This window comes from Gavia stellata, chromosome 10 (genome assembly GCF_030936135.1).
Source record: "Gavia stellata isolate bGavSte3 chromosome 10, bGavSte3.hap2, whole genome shotgun sequence".
NCBI lineage: Eukaryota > Metazoa > Chordata > Aves > Gaviiformes > Gaviidae > Gavia > Gavia stellata.
The window spans coordinates 4,884,556-4,899,672 of NC_082603.1; the positions used below are offsets into that span (position 1 = coordinate 4,884,556).

Here is a 15,117-nt window from a genome sequence, read left to right on the forward strand (position 1 = left end):
GTCCTACCTAGAGCACACTGTCTACTTCTCTTGGCATTAGAAGAGACTCATTGGTAAGCAAATATCAGCTGTAGAAGTCTGAAAGAGTAAATGCTGCCTTCATTCAAGAAACATGCGCGACTTTGATCTGCCTTTACTTCAAAAAAAACATCAACCCCTCAGCAATTTTCTGCGATTATGCATGAAAAAACCCCACATCTCACCTTGCAAAAGGAGAAAGAAATTGAGTTTGCAAATGTAAACTTAAAAGCAACAAAGAAGAAAAACCTGAGCCACCTACATTTCTTGGAGAAGCTATTCTTAAAATAGAAGCTGGAATGATATCAGAGTGCTGCAGTACCACAGGGGACCTGAACTTTCAGAGCTGAACAAAAGCGACACTCATCCCCTCTGTTTGCACGGGCAGCACGGCCAGCTGCTCTGCCTCTAGGAAAGGAAGAGTTAACGTAGGCGCTAATATACCCAGCTATGTGCCACCCTGAGCCCTGAAACAGCACAAGAAATGGTGCAATACACTTCCCCCCCCCCCCCAAACACACTAGACAGGAGGAGTACAGAGGTTGGGGTTATCAGGGAACCGCCTGACTCCCCCTTCACCCCTGCCCACGCTCGACTGCGGCAGCCGTGCGGTCCGCCAAGTGACTGCCCTCACCGGGAGGAAGCTCAGAGGGTGTCCTCCAACCAGGGAGAGGCAATACCGAAAGAACATTTACCAATATTTTTCTTCTTCCACAGAAAACTCAAAATTAAACACTTTCTCCTAAAGCCTGGCGTTTGCATAATCACATTATCAAGATGGTCTTTCACATGGACCGAAGTGTCAACACACTGAGATTTCAATATAATGCACGAACTGTTAGTAGTAGAGTATGATTTCTTTTTCTCCCCACAAAGTTCTCTGCAGCTGGACTCCAAGGGTTGTGATGACGAGTAAAATATTGTTAGTCACCTGAGTATTTTTTAATTAATTCTTAGCCACAGAAAAAATAGAGCCCAAAATAAGCATTTGAAGAGATACGGATATGAAAGTATAAGAGTATGTTCAGCATAAAGAAGCATACATACTGAACTTGTGACATCTTTTATCTGCAAGGTAGAAATTATTCTGCGCATGAAAATATTTTTCAAGCAGCATATAAAACAATATATATAGTGTGTGTTGGTATACATAAGTAATACACTAGTATTTGGGGGGGGGGTCAACCATGCATGATGTATGATGCATCTTTTGATATTCTGGGTTCCACTTGTTTTTAACGAAGATTTGAGATTTTCAAATGAGTAAGGAAGGAATAGACATGAAAAAGGTAAGGATGGAAGAGAAATAAAATATATTTACTACCTAAGGAAAGTGCGCGGCAGCAAAGCAATGAAAGTCAAAGAACACTTCTTGTTTAAAGCATTGCCAACGGCCAGAGAGCAGAGGGCATGTCAAGAGGAGTGGGAAGCCATCACACAGACAGCTGCGAGCTTCACAGCACGCGTGCTACGGAGCTTAGACAGCTTCCACAGGAGGGAGGTAAATCTTTGAAGATTTTCAGGAGGGGAAGAAAAACCAGTAGAATAAACCCGATCAAAGTCACATCTCCTTGCTTTTCTTAGAAGGTGCTCATTCTCAGCCTCCCATAAACTGCTGTGCATTTCAATCACGAGAGAGAAGATGAAGACCACAGCATTTCCAGGATGAAGCAGTAGTGTGGTACCACACCAGAGACTAACCTGCAAGGATACTGGTTTGGGAGATGCTGCACGCCAGCCCTGGTCTAGGAAAGAAAGGACGAGTCAGAAAACAGCAGGTTCTCTCCCTGAAAATGCTGCGGTTGGAGCTCCTCATGCTGCTACCTGTGCCCGCAGCCGGTATCAGAGGCAGCAAGGGACAGCTTGGGTTTGACCATTCCAGGCAGGCATTTATGTCGTAAGCTTTAAATTACTACCTAGGTGTATCTTAACCGGCATCTGAACAACTAGTTGAGGATGCTGCAAAAATAAGACAACAGACTTGAAGCTGGAAGTCAAAACTCTCATCAATTTTGAGCCTTTAAAATTTCAGCAGCAAAACAGAACCAAAAAATATCAAGTCTTACACTTTTTCCCCCCCAAAATCCCATTGGAATTCATATTTCAAATTACAAGAAATGTAGTTACAGTCGATACAAGTTACTTAAGAATGACACTGAATAAGCATTTGGTTATCTGAGAATGACAAAGGAGGTTTCATTTTTAATGTTCATAAGTCATCCAAATTAATTAGTGCTTTAAAATGGCAATGAATCACTTCCCAAAATAATTTGTATTGGCTAAATTAATTCCAGTGAAGGGAGCCAATTTGCTGATTGTAAATTATCAGAGTCCCTGACTAGCTCCTGTGTACGTTGTGTACCATTTATTAGGCTACTGGGAAACAAAGGATGGCTACTTTTCATCAGTGAACAAGATTACAGCCTTACTAAGTGACCAGCTTATTGCAGTACAATTATAGGTTTCTATTTAAAGAATTCAAGCCAGACATCATTAAGAAACAATGCTGAATGTTCAGAGGAAAGGAAAAATAAACTGAAGAAAAAGCTCGTTTTCTGAAGAGGTGCACCAAAAACCTATTTGGAGGGAACATTTCCATCCTCTTAGATTAACAAAGAGAAGCTCAGAGATGCAAGACTAATTACGAAGATACTTCCATCATATGACAGTGCCTAAAGGCAACCTGAAGCCTGGAGTCCCACAGCCTGATTCTCTCACTCGCGGCTAGATGATTGTTGCGAGACTCCTCTAAATTAAAATGACTTTTGAAGAGCGATGAGGTGAGAAAACACAAACACAGGTTTCTGCTCTCCCCCGTCAGGCAGAAGAGATGCTTTCACAGCACTGCCATGCCACCGCTCTGAGAGTCTTCCTCCCAAGTGCCAGGAGACCTCAGCATCCATCCAGCATGTACCACCACCCACCTGCTCACTGCAGCAAGATGACTCGGTTAAAGTCTGCCGCACCGTTCTCAATGGATTTCCCTTCCTTACCCCTCTAAAAGGAAAAAACAAATGAAGTTTTACCTAAGCTAATTTGCATGGCATTCTCTCTCCTGTTCTTATCTGCATCTCCTTACCGGTATCAAAGCCTCGACACTTCTGCTTGAGAAATCCTTCCCCGGCTAACCTGCTTATTGGCAGTAATGAATACTCATGCAAACAGGTACAAAATTAAATGGCTTCTTTACAGTGATTATGATAGATTGAGCCATGCTTAATCTACATAATCAAATTGCTTCTGTGTTCAGTGGTAATACCTTTTTGCTGTCCTGGGAGCAGGTTCAGCCTCGGTTTCTCTTTTGACAGCTTCTTTTTGAGAAACACTAACCATGACTGGGAAAGGGGCTACTTGAGATGCAATTATTTAACACAGCTGCGTGAGGCACATCTCAAACTCTGCAATACAGCAAAGCAGGTCCAAATGAAAGGTGTCCCCTTTAGGGAAGGGGAAAACACATAGGATACATAAAGGAAAACAAAGTACAAACCAATCTCCTCCAGCTACTATCCACGTACCTAGACAAAACTGGAGTCACCCACCCAAGACCGATAAAACATCTCTACCCACCTAGCTGCAATGAGCTCCTACCACTACTGTAATTTCCTCTCCCTACGCAAGGGCATCCCTATACGCAAGGGCATCCCTATACGCAAGGGCATCCCTATACGCAAGGGCATCCCTATACGCAAGGGCATCCCTATACGCAAGGGCATCCCTATACGCAAGGGCATCCCTATACGCAAGGGCATCATCTGCTTACATGCTAATGAAATCGAAGAACGTATTTTCCAATCTCAAGACTAGACTCACGTTTCAAATCAAGCTGGCTAAATCTTGCCGAGGTGCCAGAAACAAAGGACGGCAAAGGTATACTATAAAATCCTTGACTTGGGAAATAAAAAAATTTGGTTCAGGGAAGGTTCTGCAATGCATCTCTGTGTCTAACTCATGTTTATCAGGTCACTTAGGCCAAAAGTGTCCTGAAGCTCTCTCTACTTTTAAATATTGATCAATTTTTAGAGTAAAATGAGAAGTGAGAAATGGTTTTCCCCACAAACTATAAATAAGTGCTATTTTAAAAAAAATATAGCCTATTTACCCTTGTCCAAAACACAGCACTGAAAGAAGCAGTAGCAAAAGTTCGCTTCTTGATGTACCTGCTGAGAGGTTTTTTTGTTTGCTTGGGTTTTTTTTTTCCAAAGAGTCTAACAGATCTATTAGCCTACAAGCTAGTGCTTATTTCTAAACATCACCTAAGAGTTGAAAAGTGAGTAAGCCTGATGCAAAATGCTAACAAGCACTTATGGAGAACAATTTCTCTCCCTCATTATGGCTTTGACACAGGTGGAAAGAAGGCACTGGCTGGACCTCTGTGGTTGGAAAGATGACAGCTCTAGCAGAAAGGTCCCTGCATCTTTGTAAGCAAAGGAAAACCAACGCAGAGAAAAAAAAAAAAAAAAAAGATGGGTTCTGGCAAGGGCTGCTGGCACAGCTCGACTTTGGCTCAGGAGGAAGTAAAAGCTTGAATTACATAAAAATAGATTTAAGAAAGAATCAATGACATTTCATCTGAAAGTTTTAGTTAAGTTTTAATTAGGATCCGAGATTTTGCACTTGAAGTGCATGAAGTGAAGGAGTACATGTACTCATGCTTCCCAAGATAACTGACAGATCTGAAACTTACTCATCCTGAAAGGTTAATTAAAGAACAATCCTTGAGAGCAACACCATAGGGAAACTGAACAGAGTCTGGCTCTGCTGGGGAGCCCTGGGGAAAGGCTGGCACACAGCGCCTGCGTCTCCCCTCCTCGGAAACACTTCAGGTAGGCAAGCTGAAGCTACTGCCCAGTGACCATTGCATGGAGACAAGTGAGAGGGCTTTGAAGCAGCCCAGCAAGGCACGGAGAACAGCACGCCCACAGCAGTATAAAGCTTATTTGCCGTGCTCCCTGGGGCTCTGGGGCAGGCTTCCCAACCCACGCTGGGCTCTGTGCTGCTGCTAGGCTGGAGCTGCTTCAACGCACGCACCCTTCAGCACAGCAGGCGCGATCACCGCCAGCAGTGAAAGGTAGGCGCGGTAACTCTTATAATTAGGAAACTAAGGCAGAGTGACTCACCCAGGATCAAAGTCTGCAATTAAGCCAGAAATAGGCTGTGGGTTCCCCGATTCCCACAGATGCTGACAGCACTGCGAGGCAAAGGCCTTCTCTAGTTCATCCGAGCATCATTAAAACAACACATCAGTTTTTAGGGAAGCCTGTATATACGAAGCTCATTTGAAAAATTTAATGCTGAATTTAAGAAAAGTTACCAAAATGAGGAATAAAAGTTTCATCGTTTGAGCAAGACTTTGTGGACATAAATGACCTTTGGTTGTGCAGTAATTTAATTTCCTAAGAACATGAGTAAAGTATCAATTAGGTCGGAGAGGACCACTGCACCGGTACAAGAGGGAAGAGAAATGTGCAGCTACATCGGTGAAGAGTACTTCTCGTCTCGGGGGGGACTGGAGATATGGTGCAAGGAAGCATTAAGGCCTCTTGGCAAAAGCAAGCGAGGCTGCTTGCTCAGTATGTAAAGCAGGATGGTATGCACCACAGGCAGAGGCAAAACACTCAGCCAGCGGCTCTCAGATCCCAGGCAGCTTTTCACTGCTTTCTTCACAAACGAGAGCCAGGTACTGTGGCTGTCATGGGAGAAACAGGCTAATTTAGAAGAAGCCCAGGGAAAAGCAGAGGAATGATAATAAAAAAAAAGATCAGAATAGCAACGGATTCTGCATGCTGCTTAATGGACTGAAGCCTGAACATTATTTGGTGCAATCTTGATGGGCCTGATTTAACAATTACATTTTTGCACAATATTTTTCATAGCGGTTATGAAGAATTGCTTGACAGCCCTTGGTGACTGCTCAAAAGTTTCTCAGTCATTTAAGCAGAAGGTCTATCAGAGTAAAGCACATTAATCAGGAAAAGGCTGATAAGGAGCAGACAGCAACAGAAATAACACCAGGGAGTCTGTTGCCTGTAGAAAAGCTGTGGAGGAGGTCAGTGGGCAAGACAACCCAACACAGAAACACTGCAGTGAAGAAAGTTCAGGGAAGGGCATTTCTGGACACACAGGTTCCCTCAGCACGTTTTTATCCAGCAGAAAGACAGATTACGCAACTTCTAACAGCCACTCTTCATCTGAGACATGACATCTGTGTATATACCAAATCTTCCTAAATCCCCAGCCAGAAAGAAGCTGGTGACCCTCCCATCACTCAAATCTCACGCCCACTGTTCAACCACAACAGCCCACTTTTTACTTTTAAATCGAAAGTGCAATTTCAGATGCTCAGGTTTATTTTTATTTTGATTCAGAAGCGTCTTTCTGAACTAAGTTTATGCCAGTGACAGCTGAATCACAGTTGTGGGGGCAGTTTCTTCATACGGAAACAGATTGGTAGACATTACCCTTCCAAAACGCTATCTTTGTGAATGCAGCATCTCAGGACATCAATTAGGCAACGTTCCACTTCAGTTACTTGAAGACTGTATTTAGGATGAGCTCCTCTCCTCCCCCTCTCAACAAGCCCATTAAGTATCTGATCTGCAAACCCTTGTACATGCAACAGAGTTATTTGCTCAAGTTTTTTTTTGTGCACGTTTTCAAGAGCACTCTGAATTTAAAAGCAGTATTTTGTTCTCCAGAGAAGCCTCATGCCAAAAGGCCACTCTCACGCAGCTGCGTCAGGTCTGCCTGCAGCATTAGTACACATGCTATGTATATGAATTAAGTGTCACCGCAACAGTCGTTGAGGTGACTGCAGCCTGGGCTTGCCTCCTTTACATATCTACTCATCTAAACACAGGGGCTGTATTTCAATGAGCAAGCCCATACAGACACAGGAACATCGAGATAAGGCTCCACTGCAAGTATCTGCAGGTGCCTTCATTAAAGCAACAAAACACTCACTAATGCACCCACAAAAAACATTAAGTGCCAGAAATACAATGCTGCTTTTGGGATTTCAGATGCCAAGTTGAGAAATTCAAAGACCCAGGCGGAATAGTTAGAAGCACAGCAGTTCCTTCTCTCCCCCAGCGTTTCAGTTACCCTACAGATCTTCACGTTCTCACGCCGATCTGCAGTCCCCATAAATGGGAAAGTACCAAGTGCAGTCAAACCCTTAGCAATGCTATTTTGTGAATATGCAGGAGGCATTCCTTTCGCACCTGGCTGGGTGCCTGAGCAGAAAGCTTACCCCATCTGGTAGTGCCCTCCAGCATACAGCACTCACAAACTCATTTGTGTCATCTTCTTTCCGGTCCTTGTCCAGGACACTTTTGACTGTATCAAACTTGAACGTCAGCAGTGTCTTTGAGAGGCCCTTATAGTATAGGTAGAGGGAATTATTTTCACTTCCTAGAAATAAAAAAATAAATATACAAGATTAGGTTCTGGTAGCAGGCACAGAAATAAGGCTTCTTAGCTCTTTCATTGTTTAAGACAAGACCAGACATTTCCTCCTTGTAGTTATCATCACGCTCGTGGTGCCTTGGCAACTGGGAGAGCTCCACAGCAAACTTTCACGATGCTTAATAACAGAACCAGGTTTTATTACAAGACAACTGCAGTACGAAGCCCACTTGCAAAACAGACAGGATCCCAACCATCCCCCATAACTTCCTTAGGGCAGAGCAGAGCATCTATGCTACCACATGAAACACCACTACACCCAGTCTGCTCGGCGTTACAGCTCCGAGGCAGGTAGCACTGTCACAGTTTTGCTTGCTGTAATCAAGTATGACAGTTTGGTCTGTGGAGGTTTAAGTAAGAGAGACTAGACGGTGTGCAGGCTTTATTTAGAAATCCATCCCAATTTCCGCCTTGCAAGCTGTACAGAGATCAGAGTATACACAAGCTAAGGTCCTCCCTTCAGTGCTGGCACAGCTGTCCTGCTCATGCCACAGCAATCAGCCTGTCACTGCTTTCCCACCAAGACCTGTGGATTTACAGAGGTTCAACAGACCAACTTAAGCGGTGAAAGGACAGAAACTGCCAAAGGGTCCTTAAGGACGATTTAGTCTTCTAGGAAGCTGTTCACAATGAGAGTGTTAGTGCTTTGCCATGCAGAATGCCATACCAAGTGACAAGTACAGGACTACTCGTGTGGTCCAGGCTACTGCCCTTCCTTAGAAAGATGTGGGAGGATGTGTCAGTTGATAAACTTGAAAGACATAAGTCATATCAACAGCGACTACATTAGTAGCTGATTTTTGGTGACAGCAAGTCTGAATCATCATATACAATGAAGTCATCTGAAATGGGAGAAAACCAAGTACAGGCCATTCCCTGGGAAGGGAAGAGGGTGGAAGTTCAGAACAATCCTCTTTTAAAAAGCCCATGCAGCTATGTAGCACAACTAAGCATCCATTAGCATTTGTCAGGAAGGCTGCTCTACTCACCGCAGGCGATGTAGTCTCCGTTGGATGCGAGCCCTACGAAATTCTTCTCATTGATGTGACCCTTGAAGGAGCGCAAGCAGTGAGGCTTCCCTACGTTCCACAGCTTCAGCTGACTGTCTGTTGACCTGAAAACAATACCTAAAGTTACCCTGGTGCCATATGGCAGGTATCCCTCACTTGCAACCCTGCTCCTTAACACCCTACTTGCAATGTAAATGTAGGAAGTCTTAGTGCACTGCAGGAGATTTATCCCACTTTCAATCATATGCAACTCAGCTTGAGCTCGGAAAGGTATCACGTTATTTTAGAAGCCTGTCAAAATGCATTACAAGTTTGAATCAAAAACTTCCCCGAATTATTATTCTTCCTTTCTCCTATCAATTGCAGAGTCCTCCACTGAACTGTACAGCCTTAAGGCCATCACTGCCTCCTCCATGTCCTCGCAGATCCAGGACACACTGAATATATGTTTTTTCTAAACCTCTACAGCATAGACAAAATCTGTTCCCTTCTCCCTGCTGACTACAACTCTCATTCATGCCTTTACAGGACTGGAGGAGGAATCAGCTTCCTCCCTCTCCAGCTGCCCTGAAAGCATGTTCTCTTCCTCCTGCCCAATACCAAGCAGCAGCATATAAAAACCTATAGGAGTTCGGAGTTACTATTAGCATTAAATTGATGTGGTTTGCTCATGTGTAATTGAGACTGCATGGATACAGATCTCAAACTTCCACTTTTTTCACCTCAGCAGCAAAGCTAACTATTGCCATTAAAAATACACAAACTCTGTTGGGATTAAATCAAAATTGATGTTTTCTGTTGTTCCCCCACATGCAAACATACCTGCCTTCAAAATGTTTTTCTGTTTACTGTGAGCAAACATTTTCCCTTTGGCAAAAGAAAGGAGGTGGAGGTAGTCTCCTCTGCCTGGCAGAGCTCAACTGAAATAGGAAGATCCCAGGGTTCCAGGAGATATAGGATTAATTCCTTCCCCCAAGCCTCAGGGGACGCGAGCCCCTCTCACTTCCCAGGCATTACTCTCTAGCAATCGCCAGGCTCTGATACTCTGGCACTCACTGACTTACACAGTAGGTGAAGAAACACTGATGTGGTGGGACTGGAGCCCTGTGAAACCACCCTTGAGGACATGGGTAGTGCTGTTCTGACCTTAAATTTGAAAGAGATTGGGAGCAGGACCTGCCAGCCTCCTGGGTGGGAGGAAAGGGAGGTAGGTAACACTCCCCTCTTACAAGTCACATCACCCAACCTTGCTGCTTTCTGAATATTAAAAGCTGAAGGAAAAAAAAACCCACCCAATATCCATCAAATATTACCAAAGATATGACACATTAGTGCTGCACCAATGTCACATTTACCTAGAAATACAGCACAAAAGAGAGAGATGGACCTCGTGCTTTACTGCAAAAAACCTTATCTCAGTCCTCAATGACAGCTGGAATGACAAAGGAGCGATAAGGGAGCTGCAGCAAGATTTGTTAGTCGTTTGTAATAACGGTATGGGGTCAGATCAGAATGAAGGTATGAACTTTATCTGTAATACTGTGACTTAAGCAGGAGTGCATTCCTCATCCCAGGTCTTGACCGGGGGCCCCAAAACAGAGTATTCGGCTTCTCTGCCTGATGCTTGTTCCACATCCATCCCTGCCCTACACTGCTGCTCACTCTCCCTTCCCTTCTCTTGTCCTTACCATCACAGTAGCAGCATAGCTCATAGAAAGGGCAAAAAGGTATACGCTACTGCTTTTCTGGCCCACAAGTACAGGGAGGTGCCTTCTGTGCTATCAGGGCAGCCGTATTTTTAAAACGCTGCTTTTAAAAGCTTCGGAGTTGCCTGGAAACTAAACTTTTCTGAAGGCAGGGTAAAGCAGCAAGAGACTAATCCCTGGTCTACAAGCTGTCAGATTCCTGTGACAGCTTCTGCTATTAGCTAACCCATCAAGAAGACCTCATATATATAGGCACTTAACCTCTACGTTTTAGTAGCGTGCATTCTAGATCTCTTCAATAACATAAAAACACTTAAAGTCTATTATTAATGGAATGCTTTTACTGTTAACAAATTCTCATCAAGCTCTAGCCATGTTTGCAATGCTTAGGATAAGCATGCCATAAAAGAAGGAAGTTATCCGCCACTGGACCGCAAGGAGAGGAAACGGCCATTGATCCCACTGCTGTTACACTGCTCTTCTGCTTTCATACCCTCTCCAAAAAAATATCCTGGATGCGCTGCTGTTAAATCTGTCTCTCTGTACATCAGCACTGCAATCAATGTGTTGTGCTAAATACCAGGCAGTTCTGAACACCCTTGAGGTCAAGACCTAACTCTGCAAGTCAAAGTAAATCAATGCAATCTATAAAACAGCTTTAGCTAGAAATCTAGAGAATCTGAATATACATATAATTTTTTCTTAAGAAATCAGTGCTTGATTTTTGGGAATCACTACTGCTGTCTCCTCTCCTCAATTTGCAAAAGACAGACATGAAAAATCATCTACTCTCTCCGACATTTCTTTCTGTTCATGCAGAAAAAGATACTTGAACCCTCCAGTTAGTCCTCTCACCGTGTTGTTGCCTGTCCAAGTCTGACAGCTCTATCAATATTCCCCCCAGGACTCTGGGATAAGCTTTCTCAAACGGTCAGCTCAAGCAAGACAGGGTCATTCTGTCCTGAAACATCCCATGAATGATGCTCCACTTGATCATGGCTGTAAAACATTCCCAGCTTCCTGCTGCTTCTATTAAACACTTTCTTCTTACCCAGATTTGGTTCAAAGCATCAAATTTAATTTCCTCTGTGTTCTAGGTATGAATTTGCACCCTTATAGAGTTATAATGTTAATGCAAGTAAGAAGAGAGGAGCTGATTAAATATAAACAGTACCAGAAGCCACCAGGGAATCTTCCATCATGCAGCTCAGCTCAGAGTTACTCACTAGCAGCCTGAATACACCTTCAAATGCTCTGCTATGGCTCCAGCCTTCTAGAGTGAACTGTGTGAAAACACAGGACAGAGCCAAGCTAGATAATCACTGGCTCGGTACAAGGCAGCAGGCGTACTTTCTGGGACTAGACCTACCCCTGTGATCCATCCCTGCTGCCCTCGGGTGTTACACATGGGTGTGTCGAGATCAAAGCTTCCCCTGCAGCCCCCGAGGTTGCTTGCATTTTCCCCACTGTGTAAGAGGGGCTCACTTCTGGTTTTTTAAGAGGCTTGTAGCCAGTCATTCAAACCTTTCACTACGTGATCTGACAGACACACTCATTCCCACATGACTGAAAACCTACCTAGAACTGAGGCAGCCACATCTGGCTTTGGGACAGACACATCTGGCCACATAACTGAACAGAATCTGTAGAATATTATTCTTCTTCATCCCCATAGCAGACCTTATGATCTACCCTAGCTGAAAAGGTGCACGCCATCAGGACCACAAAACACAACTTCTCCTTGTCTACTTTCTAACCCAAGTATAATCCTAAAAAGGGCCTTTGCAGAGCAGATTAATAAATTACCAGAGGACGGATCAGTCAGTCCTACTCGAGTTGCCTTCAGGCTCTGGCTAAACCTTCTCTTCAGACATAGCAGCACCATTTGATCCCTTGTGTTGCTCATCAGCTGTGTTTTACCATGGATTACTATCCTCAGGACTCTGCCAGCAGCCTTCTCTACAGCAGAGCTCTGGTCAGGAGCATCCACAGCACACACAGCACCTTGTAGAAGGACAGTCCACCTGCAGCTTCCCAAAGATGGGGCTTGCGGTCAGAAGCTGCATCTAGTTGTCTTTGTATTCCTCTTATGCTTTTTAGCTCCCCAAGTCGGAGCAGAGCCAAGTGACACCAGGAATGAATTTCTATTTTTGTCTTAGAAAAAAACCAACTATCTGCTTCCCAAAAGCACAGCAGCTAGTGTGCGCACCCACCCACGCAGGTGAACTTGCACAGCGGCCCTGAAGAGCGCCGGAAAGCAAGGACTACGAAGTTTTTAGCCTACATGAAAGGCAATACTTACGCAGAGACGATTTCTTCCCCACTCACAAATTTTGCGTAGGAGACTGCCTTGCGATGCCCTTTGAACACCATGATGGGCTGCTTAGTGTTGCGAAGATCGTAGTAGTGAACACAGTGATCTGGAGATGAGAAAGAAGAGGGGCAAGATTTAATCAGATGGGAAAGTATGCACAGGACCTCTAATAGTCAGCTTGCAATAAAAGTCCTGCCTGCAGCTTCCACACCTCCCTTAAAGCCTTGTCTAGGATAAACAGTCTGCACTATAGCAAAGGAGTGTTTAAACAGGCTTCTTAAAACAGTCCCAAAATTCCATCTGTAAATGTCCAAATGCCTTTCAAAGAGTGAGCGAGGGGAAAAGGTGCATCCACGTGTTTGTGCACATACATGTGTCCTCCCGCAAACCCCATTCGGCCCACATGCAAGCCGGCAGCTGAAGGGACTCTTGCCTCTCCTGCCTGCCTTGGCTCCCTGCCTGGCCACTCTAATTGGCATTTCTAATTCCCTGCACCCTCTTCTCCTTCCTCAATCTGTCCCTTCTTGGAAAACTGTTGAAGAACCCTAGGCTAAAAACAGTCTGTTTGCTACTGAAGTGGTATCCAGGAAAATAGGGATTAAATTTCTCATGCTTACCCTAAATGGGTAACCTCTATACTTGTGGTTTTTGCTTCTCTCCTTTGATTTTATTACCAATCAAGAGAGAATTAGCATTTCTGCTAATAAGACAACACACTAAATTCCAGTTCTTCTTAAGATTTAATTCACAGATGTGGTGCAGTGCCACAACCACATAAAAGGGATCGCAGCAGAATTAACAGTACATATTATTTTCTTCGTAAGTGTCAATTCCCAAGAAAACAGAAAAATAAGAACAGAAAACCCCATGAGACCCAAGCCCCAAAGACCCCGAGTGCTCTTTCCAGCTCAACAAGGTTAATAAGCTTTTCCCTTCCCAACTTTCAGCCTTTAATGTTGAACTTCATTTAATTATCCCTTGCTATTCTGGAAGCGCAGGGAGGGAAGGCCACACACACGTAAGGAAACTGAGATGGACGCCTTTCTCACTAAGCAACTTGCAATACCCAGACGTCAGTTGAAAACTGCTCTGACCCTCCTCCCACTGAAATAACACCCCACCAATGGAAGTTTATCACCAAGATTACATGGAAATGAATTTAAATGCCAATAGCTATGGTTATTTTTGTATTTGCACAGTGTTTCAAAGCAGGGCTCTCAGTCGTACAAACAACACCCAGCTGTCTCAAAATCCCATGTGGTTTGAGAGATAACTGGATTTACATCGATCAGGCTACAGCAACCGCCGTAGACCGGCAAGGGTAGCTTCTCACCCGTATTAACGGGCTAATTGGTGGCCATGACAGGACGGGGCGGGGGGGGGGCTGTGTCAGAAACACCTTCAGCAAAACGAGGTAAGCAGGCAAGTCACCTTCCCCTCTAACTCCTTCCAGCATCTTGCTCTCTGTATAATACGATGGGTTCAGAGACTTCTCCAGTATGAGGTTTCTGGCCCTCTTAATCCTCGCTGTGTAAAAGCTGATGCTCCAAGCAGCCACACCAAGTTTTCTCCACCACTTACACCAAACTGTCGAATTACCCAGCTGTGTTGAAACCCAGCAGCTATTGTGCCCGTTACTGCAAGCACTGAAATGCTGGGAAGTGCTGTACCCCCAAGCTTTCTTTCAAATGCTCCTGTTTCTTCTACCACTGAAATATTAACCCTCCGAACAGCCAACACTACTGACCAAAGTCTCAGAGTGTTGCTACCATTTAGGCATTTTAATTAGCTTTAGAACAAGATGATGTTGCGACAGGCTTATTCAATAAAGAGGTTAATTTTCCAAAGGACTTCGATGTAAGTGTTAACACTTCTTTAATGAGATTTGGGCATCCTGGTCCCTTCCACCTCCCTGAAAGCTTGAGCCAAAATATTCCAGTTTCTCACCTGGCTGGTGTACCTGCTGTGGGAGCTACGAAACAGTTAACTGGCAATTGTTATTTTAATGAGCAGAATGATTCTAGCAGGGCTTTCTATTAGGAAGCAGTTAGTGGATAAGCCTTTCAAGCCTGTTTTTGCTCAGTTTCAACCTCCTCTCCAGCTGGCCCCTCATCAGGATACCTTCTGAGCACCAGATTTCATCCTTCAGAGGGTGGCAGGGAAAGGGGTACATGTGGATGGCTGCGTGTGAGCAGCTGGAGCAATGCGGAGAGGAAAGAGCTACAGCAGGAAAGACAAGTCCATTTGCAGAGCAGAGATACGAAGTCGCATTCACCTTCTAAATATCGCAATAAACAGCTCGAAGCCTGCCGGCATCTGGCCCCAGCACTGCGTGTGCCTCTCGGCATTGGCAGGGCAATCAATCACTGTCTGCTCTCATCACAACGAGTCTGAGGGAATGGGCAAGGCCAGTGGGTTCTAAAATTAGCCACTTAATTATTAATTGATTATTTCAGCAGCCAAAGTGTTGGTGCCCATTTGAGTTTTTTTTTTTTAAATTCAGTTGAAGCAGCTATTTTTAAGTAGATATATGAAGACAAATGCTCACTGCATTCATTAAAATCGGAACAGGTGGTCATGTTTTACAATTAAAGAGATACTC

At 44.3% G+C, this 15,117-nt stretch overlaps 1 protein-coding gene across 1 annotated transcript in view; it reads right to left on the reverse strand.

Moving 5' to 3' along the window:
- COP1 (COP1 E3 ubiquitin ligase) overlaps nt 1–15,117 on the reverse strand; it is a 130,140-nt gene that overhangs the window by 24,690 nt on the left and 90,333 nt on the right. Inside the window, exons 16-18 of the mRNA XM_059821833.1 lie at nt 12,504–12,621; nt 8,475–8,599; nt 7,271–7,431 (exon numbers count right to left, since the gene is read on the reverse strand). Coding sequence (XP_059677816.1) covers nt 7,271–7,431; nt 8,475–8,599; nt 12,504–12,621 — 404 coding nt within the window. The remainder of the gene's footprint in view (nt 1–7,270; nt 7,432–8,474; nt 8,600–12,503; nt 12,622–15,117) is intronic.